This window comes from Epinephelus lanceolatus, chromosome 23 (assembly GCF_041903045.1).
Source record: "Epinephelus lanceolatus isolate andai-2023 chromosome 23, ASM4190304v1, whole genome shotgun sequence".
Lineage (NCBI taxonomy): Eukaryota > Metazoa > Chordata > Actinopteri > Perciformes > Serranidae > Epinephelus > Epinephelus lanceolatus.
This window is the reverse complement of record NC_135756.1, coordinates 29,512,523-29,530,392: the sequence shown is the minus strand read 5'-3', so window position 1 is coordinate 29,530,392 and position 17,870 is coordinate 29,512,523. Positions and strand designations below refer to the sequence as shown.

Sequence of the window (17,870 nt, the reverse complement as noted above, 5' to 3'; positions counted from 1 at the left end):
AACTCGGTATTCAGACTGCACATATATGCCTCACACTTAACTTTACGTCACACTTACAATAAACTAAAACACAGTTTCAACTAGGGCTGGGCGATAAATTGATTTTATCGATTTATTTTAATGAAAATCGGCTTTTTTCTTGAACTTCCACCGCCAGCACTCCCCTTGGGCTCCCGTCGGTCAGAGTGCGCTGACCCCCTCCCCCCGCCTCTCCACAGATACGCAGTACACAACATGGCAGCAAGCCGGGAAGAGTTTGTCCCCAAAAAAGGCCCGGTGTCGTCGGTTATTTGGAACTGGTTTGGTTTTAAGGTGTCCAACATCGAACAAACCACGACCTACTGCAAAATTTGTCTGAAAGCTGTTGCAATCAAAGGGTAGCAGTACAACAAATTTATTCCAGCACCTCAAGCAGAGGCACGCAGCTGAGTGGGAGGAATGTTGTTCTCTGCGAGCTGCACAAGACCGCAGTGGCAGCCCACAAACACCTGCTAAAAAACAGACTAAATTAGTGGATTCATTTTGACTATGTATCGCATATGATAAGGACGGGACCCAGTGGAAAGCCATTACTGATGCAGTCGCGTTGCATATTGCTAAGGACATGGTTACCATTTACACAGTGGAAACCCCGGGGTTTATCCACATGCTAAAAACTTACAACCCCAGGTATGTGCTACCAAGCCGCAAGTATTTTGCCCGAGTTGCCTTGCCTCACCTGTACAACTGCACACGGGAAAGGATCGCTAGAGAGCTGGAGGTGTCATTTTACTCCACCACAACAGACCTATGGTCCAGCCGTACAAAGCAGCCCTATATGAGTTTAACTGTGCATTTTATCACCAACAACTGGGATCTGCGAAGTGTCTGCCTCCAAACGGCTTATTTCCCAGACGACTGCAAAGGTGAGATAATTGCCCAGGGGCTAAAGGATGCTCTGAGCTCCTGGAAACTTACTGAAGACTGACTCATCTGTATGACCACAGACAGTGGCACCAACATAATCAAAGCTCTCAAAGACAATGAGTGGCCCAACCTCCAATGCTTTGGACATAGACTGCACAACGCTATAGGTACGAGTCTAATGGGCAATGATGCATTCAAGTGATGTGGAAAAAATGGTCGACACGCAAATGTAATAAATTCCCAGTGATGTAATGAGGTATTACATTATCAGTCACCTAACCTTTATATCAACAACTTTTCAAATAAACACAAGAAGTTTGTGCTCTAATAAAAAAAAAAGGGATCAGCACTCAGTGAATAATCCTCCTAAGCCCTACGATAAGCTATTATGGCAAGGCTTAACTATACAGACCCATGAGCAGTGATAACTAACATGTCTTTGGGGTCATCGGGTGGGAACCTCCTTTCACCGGTGTTTCGTCTAGTTAGTCCCACGACACCTCCAGGAGGCTAGACAGTGATCTCTGGCGTCCCAGAGACACTCCCCTAATGCCAGGTCTCACTGCTCCCCACACTAACCGAACAACCTCCTTTACCTTACCTATACTACCACAGAGGAGGTAGACCCAGGGAAGGAAGCCTTGTTAGGCTATCACACTCCCCCGCCGGGTTAGGCTGTACAGTCTACCTCCCCAGGACGAGCCCTCACAACAATGACACCTCCAGGAGGCTGGACAGTGATCTCAGCCCAAACAGCACTGCCACCTTCAACCAAGCCCAGGCTCCGTTTATGCGAGCTCCAGGCAGAAGCAATGCTGATACTACCTTTACTAGCACATTCACCATACTCTATTTCACACGCTACATAGCATAACTACAATGTAAGCTAAAGTTAAAGGAGATAAATGAACTCACAGGATCAGCAAACACACTCACTTTGCAGCATGGTCTCAAACAAAATGGATTCAAATAGGCCACTCCCACACTTAAATAACCTTCCTCTTCCTGGATTTCCTTCTTACTTACACATGGCTTTCTCAGCCCAAACAGCACTGCCATCTTCAACCAAACCCAGGCTCCATACATGCGAGCTCCAGGCAGAAGCAATGCTGATACTAGCTTTCCTGTCACATTCACCATACTCTATTTCACACACTGCATAGCATAACTACAATATAAGCTAAAGTTAAAGGAGCTAACTGGACTTACAGGATCAGCAAGCACACTCACCTTGCCGCATGGCCTCAAACAAAATGGATTCCAATAGGCCACTCCCACACTTAAATACTTCCTCTTCCTGGATTTCTCCTGACAGGAAGTGGATCTCTCCACCTGATCTCAAGGAGTTATGTGCCCTGCTTAGTAGTTCCCCCTGCTGGCCCCCAGCTGACATTATTTCTTCTGTAATAGATAAACTGGCTGCATTTAATTGCTTCATCTGACATTTCCCTCACTGTCTTCCTCAAATTCTGTCCCCGCACTCCGAGTTCCCCCAGGAGTGAGACAGTTGATCTTGCTATGAATCCCCTACACCCCACTTCCACTGGACAAATCCTAGTCTTCCATCCTCGCTGCTCAGCTTCTGCTCCTAAGTCTGCATATCTAAGCTTTTTTCTTTCATAGGCTTCTTCCACTGAGTCTTCCCAAGGAACTGTCAGCTCAATGAAATAAACTATCTGTTGACTCACTGACCACAACACTAAGTCAGGCCTCTGCCTGGTACAGACTATTTCCTGAGGAACAACAAGCTTTCCCCCTAAATCTACGTGCATTTCCCAATCACAAGCACCTTCTAGGCGGCCACACCCTTGCCTCCTCACTAACTTATCCCTTCTGTATTTCTCTCCCTCACGGACAAACTGAATTACTAAGCCCCTATCCTTAACACCTTCTGAATTCACCTGTCTTCGTTTCCCTTCGATGCCTGCAGCTAAACATTTCAACACCTGATTATGTCGCCATGTATATCGGCCTTGTGACAAGCTAACTTTACAGCCTGACAAAATATGCTTTAAAGTTGCGGTACGTGAACACAATGGGCATGATGGGTCCTCATTTACCCACAGTTTTAGGTTCTGGGGGGTTGGTAACACATCGTATGTAGCCCCTACCAGGAATCTAATACGATTCTCCTCCATACTCCACAGGGCCCTCCAACTAAGCTTCCTCTTCTCTACACTTTCCCAATTCAACCACTGTCCCTGTTTAGCCTGGGCCACTACCTTTGCACCCCTTACTATCTCTTCCTGTCTGCGTATCTGTTCTACAACCAGCTTTCTTTTATCTTTGAGGCCTGCTGTATTCCATACCGGTTTACCTGAGCCAAGCCCCAGGCCTCCCCGGCCAAACTGAACATTACCTACAATCTCTGCATGTCTAAGAGCTGCCTCTGCCTCCTGAACTGCCGATCTTGGGTTCCACTTCCTCCCCTTGGTTGGATTTGGAACCACACTCCTAACTACCACGTCCTTACTCCCAGATAACAAGAGCTCTGTCCTGACCTTGGTACATTTAAATTCCTCTGTTAAACTAGATACTGGCAGCTGAAGTATCCCTTTTCCATACAATGCAACACTACTTAGGCACCTAGGAGCGCCCAACCACTTCCTAATGTAGGAGCTAACCGACCTTTCCATTCTCTCCACAACAGATATTGGAATTTCATAAACTGACAATGGCCACATTAACCTAGGATATAGCCCAAATTGCAAACACCACAACTTCAACTTTCCTGGAAGTTCTGATTTATCTATTCTATCCAATCCTTCAGCCACATCTTTTCTAAATTTCACCACCTGTTCCTTATCATTCAACTCTACATTGTAGCACCTACCTAAGCTCTTTACTGACTTTTCCCTAATTGTTGGGATGTCCTCATCATCTATGACAAACTTCCTATCACTTAACTTCCCTCTACATATCGAGATGCTTCTAGATTTACTAGGCTTGATTTTCATGCTGGCCCACTTGAGGTTCTTATTTACCTTCTCTAGTAGCCTCTTTGTACATTGTTGTGGTCACCAGTGTCATGTCATCCATATAAGCCCTAACTGGTGGAAGATGCAACCCATTCTGCCGTCTCTCCCCACCTACCACCCACTTAGAAGCCCTGATGATTACTTCCATTGCCATAGTAAATGCTAATGGAGAAATTGTACACCCTGCCATGATGCCTATTTCTAGCCTCTGCCAACCTGTTGTGAAACCTGCTGTACTTAGACACAACCTAATATCCTGAAAATATGCTTTCACTAAGTCAACAACTACCTGTGGCACTCTGAAGTAGTCAAACGCACTCCAAATGAGGCTGTGCGGTACTGAACCAAACGCATTTGCAAGATCTAAAAATATTACATGTAGGTCCCTTTTGTTAATCTTCGCTGCCTGAATCTGGTGCCAGATCATGCTAGTATGCTCTAAACACCCTGAAAAACCTGGTATTCCTGCCTTCTGCACCATGGTATCTATTAAGCTATTCCTTTCTAAGTAGCTAGCTAGTCTCTGCGCTACTACACTAAAGAAAATCTTCCCCTCCACATTCAAGAGAGAAATCATCCGGAACTGGCTAAGGTCCACAGACTCCTTCTCCTTAGGAATGAGGACACCCCCTGCCCTACGCCATGCTCTTGGTATAATTTGTTTTTCCCAAACTATTCTTAGCTGTTTCCACAAAAATTTAAGGGTATCAGGCGCACTTTTATAAACCCGGTAGGGGACTCCATTAGGCCCTGGGGCCGAAGAAGCCTTTGCACGCCTGACCACCTCCTGAACTTCCTTCCACCTAGGTGGCCTGACATCCATCTCATGCTCTATCCCTCCTAATGGAGGGATATCAGGTGGGAAACCTACTATCCTATTCTTCTCCAAATCTGAATACGTGTTTCTCAAATATTCTTCAACCTCTAACCTTTCTGCTTTAAGCTGCCCTCCCTTTTCCTGGCTGAACAATCCTTTAACAAACTTAAAAGGGTCCCTGAAAAAACCTGTCCTAGCATATTCCTTCTTCCTCCTCTTTTTCCTGAGATGCTCCGCCCTTCTAAGAACTGCTACTTAAACATTACAGACGCTGCCATCATTAAACAGAAAACATCAGTGTAATAATTAAACACAATAGGCAGCTAGTTGTACTACTGCATATCTGACAAATGTTCAGTCCACTTTGCACTGCCTCTGGGCCTGTTACATGGGTACACACTGCCCTCAAGTGGTCAAATGCTGCTACAGACTTTAAATTACCTCCCTTTCAATTAAACAATTAACGTCTTACATTAGTCAAACTAGCAATGAAAACACCACACAATATACAACTATACAGACTAATAATCATTTCTATGGTTATACAAAGGAAATTCTGGGAGAATTTGGTAATATTGTCTGCATTTAAATCTCCTCAGACCGCATGGATTAGTAAAGGGAAATGTAGCATACAAGTGCCTAATGCAGATATGAAACAGTAAAACAAAGCACATTTCACCAGCCAAATTATAAAGAATAATAATTCTTCAGCACTTACATTATCATGGATGCACATCTACACAAATAAAGTCCACACAGGTTAGTCAAGCAGCTCGCACTCCGTCCATGAGGCTTGCATAACTTCTCCATGGAAAAAAAACTCCAGAACTCCAGAAACCAGAATTCTCTAGGGCTATGATGTCATAGCAGTGTATCATACAGCTCTATTCACAATCTCTTGGCCTTTTTTACAGTATTGCATGCCACAGTAAAAATTGTTTCGTTTCTTTTTTCTTTCTTTCTTTATTATACAGAGAATGGTGGAGGACCCACGGATCGAATGTGCCGCTGGGGTTTGTAAAAAGGCTGTTGCTGCCTTTTCCTATAGCTGGAAAAAAAGAAGAGAGATGGGTGAAGTACAGGCTGAGCTTGGTCTACCCTCTCATCAGCTAATAACGGAGTCCCCTACCAGATGGGGTTCATGACAGAAAATGATAGAGAGATTTCTGGAACAGGAGAAGGCGATAGCTCGTGTCCTGGGCTCAGACAAGAAAAGTCGGCATCTCGTGCCCACATGGCAAGACATTGAGGTTTTAGAGTCAGTAAATAAAGCTGTCAAACCACTCCAAGACTTTACTGACGCCCTGTCCGGGGAGGGTTATGTTAGCGTTTCCTACATTAAACCGTTGCTCCATTTGTTCAAAACCAGTCTCCTACAGCCAGAGGAAGAAGATACTGAGCTCACTAAAACTATTAAAAAAAACATTCTGCTGTACCTCAAGAACAAATACAGCAACCCTGTGATGGATGAACTCTTAGACATGTCCTCACTGATGGACCCCAGGTTCCGAACAGCCTACATTGACCCAGGAAAGGTGGAACAAGTAAAAAAAACAGAGCAGTCGCTAAGCCGTTGTCTCTGCCTGCTGAAAAAAGTACACCACAGCAGCCTGGTCCAGCTGTGCAGGTGCGCCAAGAAGCCAGCCTCCACCCAATATGAAAATTACTTTAGCTTCCTTCTTCAAGAAGAGTATGCCGGTGCCATCTCCCCACCAGTCAGAGGCAGGTAAAATAGAGACTGAGCTGGCAACCTACCTGCTGACCCCTGAGGCAGACCCAGACACTGATCCACTTGAGTGGTGGAAGCGCCATGAACCAAACTTCCCAAGGCTCAGTAATCTGGCCAAGAAATACCTTTCTGTCCCTGCTACAAGTGCCCCGTCAGAGAGGGTTTTTAGTGTGGGGGGTGGCATTGTTACTTGCAACAGGGCATGCCTCAAGCCAGAGGTAGCAGACAGGCTTGTTTTCCTTGCCAAAAATTTGTAAAAAGAAAAAAAAAAACTAAAGACAACATGGCAAGCACCTCATGTCCTGTATATCTTCTAAAATCTGATGTTGACTATGCAATGCATGCAGATGTTTGATGATTTTATTTACATATTCAGGGATTCAAAATAGGGATACAGAATAATCTTTGTATACAAGAGGCACCTTCTATTTATATGCACATGTGAACTTTAATGAAGGTTTTGTTTGCACTATGTCAATACCAATGGGGGAAATTATCTATTTTTGTAATGACATACAATCTGACATGTTAAATGTTAATGTTTTCAAAAAGTGTTTGATCAGAAAGGGACTAATTTTTTCCAAGAGGAAGCACTTTTACGTTAGTTTGAAGGTGCGCTGTATCACTGTCAAAGAAGTGAACGTTTTCTTAGTTATATTTTCAAAACTGGGAGATTAGGTCCCTGGAAGTTTTGACATTGTTTGAAGCCAGTAGAAAGCTTGCTGAAAAGTTGAATTTTTGCTGGGGCGTCGGTAGCGTGGAGGATAGTGTTGGCGCCCCATGTACAGAGGCATTGCCTCGATGCAGCGGTCGCGGTTTCGAGTCCGGCCCGCGACCCTTTGCTGCGTGTCAGTCCCCACTCTCTCTCTCTCTCTCTCTCTCTCTCTCTCTCTCTCTCTCTCTCTCTCTCTCTGTGTCTCCCCATTTCACACACTGTCCTATCCATTAAAAGGCAAAAGCCCACAAAAAATAATCTTTAAAAAAAAAAAGTTGAATTTTTGCTGTTGTTTAAAATGGCAGGGCCTGCCATCTTGTTTACAAGCTTGTTTCAAGACTTGTGTTTTATTGTACTTTAGCCCTAATGGGAAATTTTGTGCAAATGCCAGAAGGGAAAATCAAAACAAAATAAAAGCAAAACTTGTTTTTAATAATTTCTTTGTCATTTGTAGTGTGATTTAAGAAGGAAAAAAAAAAAAATCGATTAAAATCGTAAATCGGGTTTGTTGTGAAAAAAAAAAATCAGAGATTTTATTTTTAAGCCATATCGCCCAGCCCTAGTTTTAACCAAAGTGTGTGAGAAATTTTTCAAGGTTTATATTATACATACACATCAGGTCAATCATTTTAATTAACCTAAATACAGTGGTGAAATTCCAGGTAGGTATAAAAGGTATGAAAAAAAGATACCGCCCAAGCCTGATGATCATGTAATAGTGTGCATAAATTCAGTAGTGTGGACTGAGACTCTGCTCAGCGTCCTCGACAAACTCACACTGAGATGGTGGGACTCCTGTCGTCATCCTCTTGTTTACCATCAGAGGTCCAGCAGACACAACGGCAGCTCGTTTCCCCTCTCGGTCCATGTGGCTCAATGACCTCTTGGTGCGCTGCTGGCTGCTGCAATTCTATTAGAAAATTAGGCAAAGCTACTCATTTTCACAGCTTTACTTAGACATTAAGATTTCACATTCAGTTTTTTGAATATGATGCACGGTTGTAGTTACCCAACACGAACCCACTGTATCTGAAATAGATAAATAGCTCCACCTTAACCAACTACAACAGTAAAATGTTACTACTAAAAAATGCATAGTGTAGTAGTAGACACGCCAACATATATATAACATGGTGTGACAAGGGGTATTTGTTCTATAGATGCGGATGCTTCCAGCTGTCTCTCTGTCAGCTCTGCTAAATTTGGGCTCTTGTTTATTTTGCACGTGTTGTTGCTTTTTGTGGCTGGTGTTGGACAGTAATGGCATGTGACTGCGAATTAATCATCAGGATGACAAAATCAATTCACCAGTCTGTAAACTCTAATCCTTTCGATTTACAGAAATGTACACATCAAGGAAAGCTGGTGAGGAAATGGGTACAAGCTTAACTAGCACCGTGCTAGTCAGTGTACAGGTTTTTAGAAAATCAACTGGACGACATCAGTGCCACATCAGTTTCCAACAGGATGTGAGGAACTGTGATAGCCTTTAATTCACCAAAACTTGGCTAAATGGATGGTGCCATTCAACCAGAGTACTCTGGAGCAACCATGCAGCTGTCTTGTTGGAGATTTGTGGACAGTTAAATCATTCCACAAGCAGAAGCCATGGATTACCAGAACCAACTGGAAACCTGGACAATGATAAAGCTGAACTGTATTATCCTTTGATTCACCGAAACTTGACTAATCCTAGACAGCGCCATTAAACCAGGTGATTCTTTCTATATGCCAATTCCAACAGAGCAGAGAGCTCTGGTGAGAAAGGAAAGAAGTAGTGTGCTATGCGGTAGGTAAGGACTGGTGTGTCGGTGGGATTGTGAGGTGCTGGCCCAGTCCTGCTGTGGATCACTGCTGCCTGTGTTTGGGAGGTGCAATCATACGGCCATCTTATTTAGGTCAATATGTGTGGACAGTTAAATCATTCCACAACCTTAAACCACTGACAACCAGAACCATCCAGAAACATGGACTGTTACAAAGCAGAAGCTAATGATGTAAGATTACAAAAAGGACTGAATCACAGTGCACAAGTTAAAGGGGCTGATGGGATCACATTTTTATTTATTTTTTTTACACAGTTTTTCCTTAAGACAACGCATCCCTGCAGCCTTGGTGCTATAGGGGTACTTACTGCTGCCTGACTGATGGCACTGCCTTAAAGCCTCAAGTCAGGGAACAAAAGTCTTCCAGTTGCAATTAATGCCACAAACAATGTGAAAGACTGCAACATGATCACCTGCAGTTTTTAACATGGCAAGATTTACACTGATGCATATCTGTGTTTGTTTTAGGTAGGTATGTGGTAGATTTCCCTGCCCAGAGGTGGGTATACCTTATGGCTGTATATATGCACAGGGGTTAAAGAGGAATTTGGCAGTAAGTGGAAACCTAAGATCTGGTGCAGCAGTGCAGCGTGGAAAACTGAATCACTTAAAATTAACTCCCAAACTGATTTGTACTGTGAGCTCCAGTGGACTTGTTTTCCTTATGGATAGGCTATGTAATCAGTTGACCTTCCCCTAAGCCTGCTGGGGCTCTGGACTGTACTCTGCACAATATTAGCAGATGTTACATGGGCTATCATAACATCATGGCTCCTTTCCAACCCCTAGCCACACTGTACAAGTGGAATTTGGCAAGTGATACTAAAGACCATCATTGACTTAAGTTGAAATTGATGATCACTGTCTTTGCCCTAACCTAACAGTAACCACGGATACCACAGCCCGCCCTGCACCAGACCAAATCAATCCATTACAGTAAACTTTCCCACAATACTGCAAACTACCCAGTTCAGCCTGCAATTATTTAAACTGTCCAGTATTCTCACACAGCCTTTGAATAACACAGAAATGATTATCATTTACTCTGTTGTCAAAGTCATTTCACATATAAATTAACCAGATTACTTCAGCAACACATCATGTACAGATCTGTATGATAAATAACTAGAATTACCGCCTCGCGATGTGTTACTCTGCAAACCAGTCAAGTTGCAGTTACAGTTTACATCCAGGTTTGTCTAGACCCATATGTGACAGTTGACAATGCTTCAAATGTTGCTGTAAAGAAGCTACAAATTTTAAAATATTGATGCTTCACACACATCTCCAACCTGGCAGTGCAGTTTCCAGATGGGCAGTGTCGACAGTTCAGCATCCGACCAAATGTCTCCCCTTCTTTTTCTAAGTTATGACGTTAACAATTGCCAGAAAAGTGGTTTTTTTAAGAATGTTACGATGTCACAGTGAAGTTGACCTTTGACTTTTTGGATATAAAATGTCACTTTAATTTATCCTGTTAGACATTTGTTTGAACTTGTATCATAATTATTGTATTTATTCTTGAGTTATGGCCAAACACGTGCTTTGTGAGGTCACAGTGACCTTTGACCACCAAATTCTAAATCAGTTCATTGTTGAGTCTAAGTAGATGCTCGTGCCAAATGTTAAGAAATTTGCTCAAAGCATTCTTAAGACATCATTCACAGGAATGGGATGATGTATGTACGCTCTGACAGACGGACACACCGAAAACATAATGCCTCCAGCCACAGCTTTTGCTGGCATGGAGGCATATAAAGATTGACACTGAAGATTGACATTACTTATGCAAGCTTTAAATTTCTTCTATTTAATCCGAGCAGTTCTACCCTTGAAAACAATCTGTCATCTTCCTTCCATCATCCTCCTATCGCCAGCAGGGCCAGTCAGAATGATAATTAGCGTGCCCCGGATATCTCCCTGGCCAGCGCTGCATGTGATGTCCATCAGGAACGCTCTTAGTAGAGCCCCCCTCCCTCTGGCCTAAAGCACTGAACTGCAGAGGCAGCCATACTACCATGCTAAAAGCTAGCAAGATAGATTAACAACCAAGCTGCACAGAAAACAACCCACTTGGTGATATTTCTTGAGCTCTGTTTGAAATGTTTTTTAAGTACCTACCACTTAAGAAAAAAGCAATTCCATTTGTAGCTAGCTAGATGCACATAGGAACCACTACACCTCTGGAGTGTACCACGGGTTCCATTACTAGCAACTCTTTAAGACTCCCTGAGGCCAGCAAGGCCATCATCATGGGCCTTTTTGGACAACATCATAGGCCGAGGAACGTCACCAGTATTACACACTAGTGCAGTGGCATAGATCAGCAGCTGGAGTTGACTGGTAAGTAGAAGAGCTGCAAATATGTCAACAGGTAATCGGCAGGTCTATCTCAATCTTGAAGCGACACCACAGTTTACCTTTGTACAGTCTTCAACAAGTCCACAAACATTGGCCAGGCAGTGAATGTAGAGAGGCAACCCTTGAGGCATGGTGAACATCTGAATAGAAAATCTGCTTTTCTGTTCCAGGCCGTTAACAGAGAGCCAGTGGAACGTGCTGTCAACAGCACAGCTGGGGACAAGAGAGGATAGCATTCAGTATCTGTGTCATTCTTGACAAATAAAGCAGCTCAAATGCATTACATCCTGTAAAACAAATTGTTTAGGATGAATGTTTTCACCTACCCATCCTGAAGAAGAACACCCTGCACCGCGTCCTGTGGGTTGGTGCTCTCAGTGGCCCAGCATGAGTCCACCTGCAGGAGCACGTCTGAGGCAAAAGAGTTGTTGGTCTGCAGGGCCACCTGGAGGAACAGGGTGTCCTCTAGCCCCAGGTTTATGACATCCCTGTAGCTGGAGGTGTATGACTCATCAGTGTACAGAATCATGGTCAGACCCAGCTGCAGTGAAGAGTTGAACTCCACCAGGGAGACTGAGGAGATCCTACAGCAAAAGCAAGGATTTGTTTGGATGGTTCTGTCCTTCATTTATGAACAGTGCTTTTTTTCCTTTCTTTTTTTTTACCCAGGCAAAGAGACAAATTATGAGGATGTTCTTCTCACCACTCCATATCCACACCAACTTGAGCATTGCGAACATAATGTCGTGGGTAGACACACTTCCAGACGACTTTTAGGTCCCTTCGGCTGATCGTCAGCTCTCTGGTCAAGGTCACACTCAGAGTGTTTTCATATTCTATGTGGGTTTTGTTTACCTGGAGACACACACACAGTTAGGCTAAACTCATAGTTTACAGTTTTTAAGCTCCTCATTATTCAGATACAGGGCTTGAAATACTTTCTTCAATGTACATGCACCATTTGGTCCATCTGTCCTGTACCTGCACTTTGGCCACGGCTGCAGCCAAATCCAACCAAAAAATTACAGTAAAGTGCAGTAAAACTACTTCAGAGTTTACATGATCCTGTTGGGACATTCTGAGCAGCTTCTTAGCAGACCTATTATGAAAACTTTTTTTTTTTTTTTTTTTTTAAAATCACCTTTGGGGACTTATTTTCCTCTTTTTTATATACATATTTATTTACATTAACAAATAAATATTACTTATTAAATATTGACCCATGAATAACCAACTTCTCCTGATAACAGCTTTCAGTGCTGTTTCTGAAGATAAATGAAACCCATTGTGACATTTGAAGTTACTGAAAAAAAAATCATTTTTCATCAAAATATTTATAAAAAAACAATCAAACTTATTTTCAGTTAAAATATTAATGTAAAATAAATTAACACATTTGTAATAAAAAATAAGTGTGCTACATGAGACCAATTTAGTATAATTTTTAATCCTAACTTTCACTAATATTGTCAAATCAGCATGGAGTTAGGTCTATTGAAAAACATAATTTTGGTGTTATTTGAGGAGTAATACATCCATGATCCCTCAGTAAGCCCCAAACAGTTGAACAGAGGGCTGGAGGTCTGTCCTCCTCCTGCCAACATCAGACGAAACTGAGAAGACACCACTTGATCCAAAGTAAATGTCTTTCTTTTATCCAACCTAAACTAACTTCACTGCACCGTGAGTCAGCCACAGCTGGCTTGACAGCAGTGTTTCACAGTGCTGCTGTGCTGCTCTGTCTGTGTGTGTTGGTGTCCTCTTTTCGCTCTGACATTATTGGTTATAAATGTATTTTTCACTGCATGGGATGGATTGGGTGCATAGACTGAGGGAACAGTGTAATTTCCTGAGTCTTTCAGTCAATGCATGAGTTGGCAGCTGTACCACACTATGTGATAAGTGTATGTGGAGCTGAGAATTATGTGTACAACTCAAATTTTAAGTGGACTGCCGTGCATTATGGTACTTCAACCCAATATAGTTGTGAGATGACACTAAACTGCTGTTAATCAGACCACAATTGAGACAAAAATTTGCACAACACGCTCGCTCTTGTCTTTGCTGTCAATGCCGCACAGCAGTCACAGCAGCCACAGCAACGGCAGATTTGCAGTCAAAGTTTGCTGTTTGAAATGCAGTTATATAATGTTGTGGAGGTGTACCATCCACAAGAATCATCTGCTCTTGCCTCAGCTCCCAGCAAAGACACCGACTGGACAGCACTGTGATTCTTTTTATTTCTTTATCAAGACTTTTCTCTTGTTGCTACATGGAGATGTTCTTCATGTCTGGGCTAAAAGTTGTGCACTGCCCAGCATCTGGACCTCTTAAGGCCCAGAAACACTAAACCAACAATAAAGAACCAGCAGCGACGAAAGCCAGCTGTTGCGTTGCCTCACATCGCCTGTGTCTCAGTCAAAAAGTTGCACATGAACACACTACAAAGACTACAGCTGATCGTCAACCAGCTTGTATGTTCTGCGCCTGCATGAAGGAAAAAAAACCCTCTCCACACCAGCAAATGGCTGCAGTCTGCATTCATCATTCAACTGCAAGACTGTCTTAACACTAGTTAGCCAGTTAGCATATCAACAGTACAATCCAATGTTAAAAAACAGAGCATATTTATGGTGCACCAGTGAACAATGACACAAACGCTAATGAAACATTTCTGTTCAAGAAAAATAATCTTACCTTCTGTCACAAATTTGTTTTGGTCTCACTCCCTCTTGACTTTAGCTCTTTGTTTACTTTCCCGACTTCTGTTTTGATTCTTGTGCGCTGAGCTGAACTCCTAATCTGATTTAATTCACAGACGGGCTCCGCAGTTGCCGACGCTGAGTCAATATGCTGAAATGGCTGAAATAAAGCTGACAAGGGCCGACGAGGGCCACCAGTGCAGGACACACTAACAGACAAGGGCGGCAGATGCTCACCAACGGGTCCATGTCACTGGTTCGACAGCCCATTGGTTCGACATCCCACTAGTCTGACTGTCCGCGGTGCTGAACGGCTCGCGGTGGGCGTATGGTGCGCCGTGACCGGCTTGAGGCGGAGCAGGCTCACGGCTTATGCGTTTGTCACTTTCTTTTTCATTTTAACCCACACCATGATCTTTTCCTGACCCTAACCAAGTGGTTTTTGTGCCTAAACCTAACCAGACCTTAACCACAGGGCATCACGATGATTTCAGAACGGACTTCGGAACAATGAGTTTAATATGGTCGGAACAATGGGCTGTCGAACCAATGGGATGTCGAACTAATGGGCAGTTCCCCTCACCAACTGCCTAACATTAACTGACTGCTGACCCTCTGTTAGCTAATGCAATAAATTCAGACTGGCTAACTATGCAACTACTAAGTTAGCTAACTACTGTAACTAGAAAGCCAAACTGCCAGGTGGATGGACAGACTGACAGATAAACAGACACACCTATACAGAGAGATAACTAAATCTACAATGCTACAATTATTCTAAAAATACAAGATAAGTTGACCATTGAGCTCACAGAATGACAGAAGACAAGAACCAAGACAGCAAACAAGGCAGAAGCAAGCTTGGACGAATGACTTGTAGTTTCTACTATGGTCACAAGTCATCTGGTGAACAGTGTGGTTAATTAACATTGTCAGGAAATGACTCGGAAAAATATGAAATATAAAAAATGCCGAAATACATTGGTGGTGGGATTTAAGCACTGATGTCTCTGGATTAGAGTTTAGATCGGGCCCAAAAAAAATCCAGCCCGGCCCCACCCGAGCCTGTGCATGCTCTGTCCGAGCCCGTCCCGTCTCGTCTCGTCCCTTTAACTGTAATTATGAGCCTCAGCCCAATTTAAACCCGACATTTTTTTTAAGAATACAAACATGGACACTGAAGGCTGACTCTCGTCTTTCTTTCCATGGCAAGCCTTCGTCACGTGCCTCTTAGGTGTTGAGGTCCCCGTCTTTTTGCTGTCATATACCAGCATCATGCTGCACTTGATACACTTGACGAAGCCGACACACACTTTGTCACCGTCGACGACTCACATGTGCGCGGCCAGTCTATGTTTATGTTCCCATTACATTAAGTGGTAAGTGCTGCCCTGCATGTGCCTGCACAGAATCCATCTGTATCAGTTAGTAATGCAACATCAGTGACTCACCCTCCTCTTGGTTCCACACTCAGAGGGTTTTCGTGAGGTGCGGAAGTAGTAGAACATCTCACTTTCATCCACACTGCACCGCCCATCGTTCAGCCTCAGGTCAACCTTTCCCCCGACATGAGAGGTCAGGTAGGGTTTTGCTATTCCACCAGTTACCAGTTTCTCCAGACACTGGCTGAAAAGGCCTTTTTCTGTTTGAAAAGAAGGGTCAGAGTCAAAGAAACACACTTGTTACAGACTCCGATAATAAGGAAGTAGAAATTTTCATTGTTTTATAAAAGCAACAGCTATTGTAAGTGAGTGCTAAAGCCACGGGGAAGGGCCTCAACATGCAGTTCCTCTGGTGGCCACTAGATGCTAGCTTATAGTATTTAGGGAGAAGAGAAGTTGGGATGCTAAAAGTCGAACACACTTTTCAGCATCCTTATAATTAATTCAACTTCTATGTTTCTTGGTGGCTAGGTAGGAGTCTAAGGAGTGTACCGGGGACCTGGAACATGGCAATGATATTTCAGGAAGGGGTTTCCTGGTGGCCTAGAGGTTACAGCACCAACCAGTCAATAGTTCACATCCAGCTGGGGACCTTTGTAACATGACACTCCCCATTGCCATCTTAGCTCATTTCATGTCATGTCTCGACTGTCACTGTCAAAATAAAGGCATAAAATGTCACGAAAAATAACAAATAAATTTAGACCCAGCGGTGGTGGTCAGGTATTTCATTTCTGAGAGCAGACCCTATGTAAACCTTGGGGTTTTTTTTGGTACCAGCCCGTCCCCTCTATAAAAGCTATATTTTGATGCTTTTTTCATAGGGCTAGGCAATATATGGATACTATGTCAATATCATAATATGAGACTGGATCTTAGGTTTTGGATATTGTGATATCATAAATGTTATCTTTTCCTGGTTTTAAACAGACTGTTCTAGCTGTTCTACTATTTGCCTTTACCCACTTAGTCATTATATCCATATTACTGATTATGATTTATCAAAAATCTCATGTGTAAATATTTTGTGGAAGCACCAATAGTCAACCTTACAATATGGTCATAATATCGATGTATTTGTTCAAAATAAAATATTTGATTTTCTCGAAATCATCCACCCCAACTTTTTTATGCACTCTGCCGCCTTATTTCCATGCAAAGTCAGTCTACACTCTCATTTTGAAGAACACGTTTCAGTTTTTCAATAACTCTTGTGTACTTTCCAGATTAAATGTGTCTGTGGTAATTGCATCACAGTTCAGTTAATTAAGAGACCTGCATTTATTTTGACAGGCTGTTATATGACATTCACTAAATGTTTTTTTTTTTTTGTTGAGCTTCGCACTGGCTTACATCTTACTATATCTTACTATATAATGACGAAAACTCTGTCTGTGTGTGGCTGTTCCATGTTTTTCTCCTCACTGATCTGGTCAGTCCATGTGACATTTGGCACAGTGGTAGAGGGTCACGGGAGGATGCGAATGAAGCAATATTACATCAATTGGCCAAAGGGGGGCGCTATAGCAACCGACTGAAATTGCAAACTTTGAATGGGCATATCTCATGCCCCGTGTGTCGTAGAGACATGAAAGGAACAAGAGAGAGAGAGGAACCAATTTGCCTCAAGAACCCATAACTTCTGGTTATATAGATTTTCCGCCATTTTGAATTTTTTGAAAAACACTAATCTGCATGAAACTCTGTGAACATAATCTAGGGACCAATATCTAAAGTTCCTTCGTGGCAAAAGTTGAAAAATTTACTAAAACTGAGCTTCTATAAGGCAATGAATATTGCGGAGGGCGTCGCTCATCACATAAAGGTGTATAACATCTCAAGGGTTTCACCGATAAAACTAAACTTTTTCTAAACTTGGTAGATATGTAGAACAGGACACCTCAAGGTGTTGTTTTTTTTTTTAATTATTGGTATGACTAAGTCATGGTATGGTATGCTGCTGCAACAAGGGCTAGCCGCACCTTTCCCATGTGAACTACCAGTGCGCTCCACTTTTAAGTCAATACAACATATAAACACTTTAACTATCTGCCTTTCAACGTGCTACCTCAACTACTAATGTACAGTTTTAGCCCACTAACTATCCCACTATTGGCAATGGTACTACTGTACTTTCAATAAAGCAATCGTACCATCAAATTCACAAAAACTCTGAATACATTGCTCTTCTTAATGGGTTCAGTTGACTATTTAATCTGCAATTTCCTATGACCTGTATTCCAAACACACACCATGTGAAACTGTATGTGGGCAACTGTGCATTCAATGGGTATGGACTAGTTTTTAATTATGTTATGGTTAGGGTAGCTGAAAGGGCCTGAATATATATATATATATATATATCTCTCTATATCTCTCTCTATCTCTATCTCT

General features: G+C 42.7%; 1 protein-coding gene and 1 pseudogene across 1 annotated transcript in view; one reads left to right on the top strand and one right to left on the bottom strand.

Annotated features, from left to right (window-relative positions):
• Positions 1 to 17,870, bottom strand: part of LOC117249140 (uncharacterized) — a 40,430-nt gene that overhangs the window by 1,395 nt on the left and 21,165 nt on the right. Inside the window, exons 14-18 of the mRNA XM_033614545.2 lie at positions 15,486 to 15,676; positions 12,036 to 12,187; positions 11,659 to 11,916; positions 11,392 to 11,545; positions 7,923 to 8,055 (exon numbers count right to left, since the gene is read on the bottom strand). Of these exons, the coding sequence (XP_033470436.2) occupies positions 7,923 to 8,055; positions 11,392 to 11,545; positions 11,659 to 11,916; positions 12,036 to 12,187; positions 15,486 to 15,676 (888 nt within the window). The remainder of the gene's footprint in view (positions 1 to 7,922; positions 8,056 to 11,391; positions 11,546 to 11,658; positions 11,917 to 12,035; positions 12,188 to 15,485; positions 15,677 to 17,870) is intronic.
• LOC144461770 (E3 SUMO-protein ligase ZBED1-like) lies at positions 177 to 6,655 on the top strand (annotated as a pseudogene).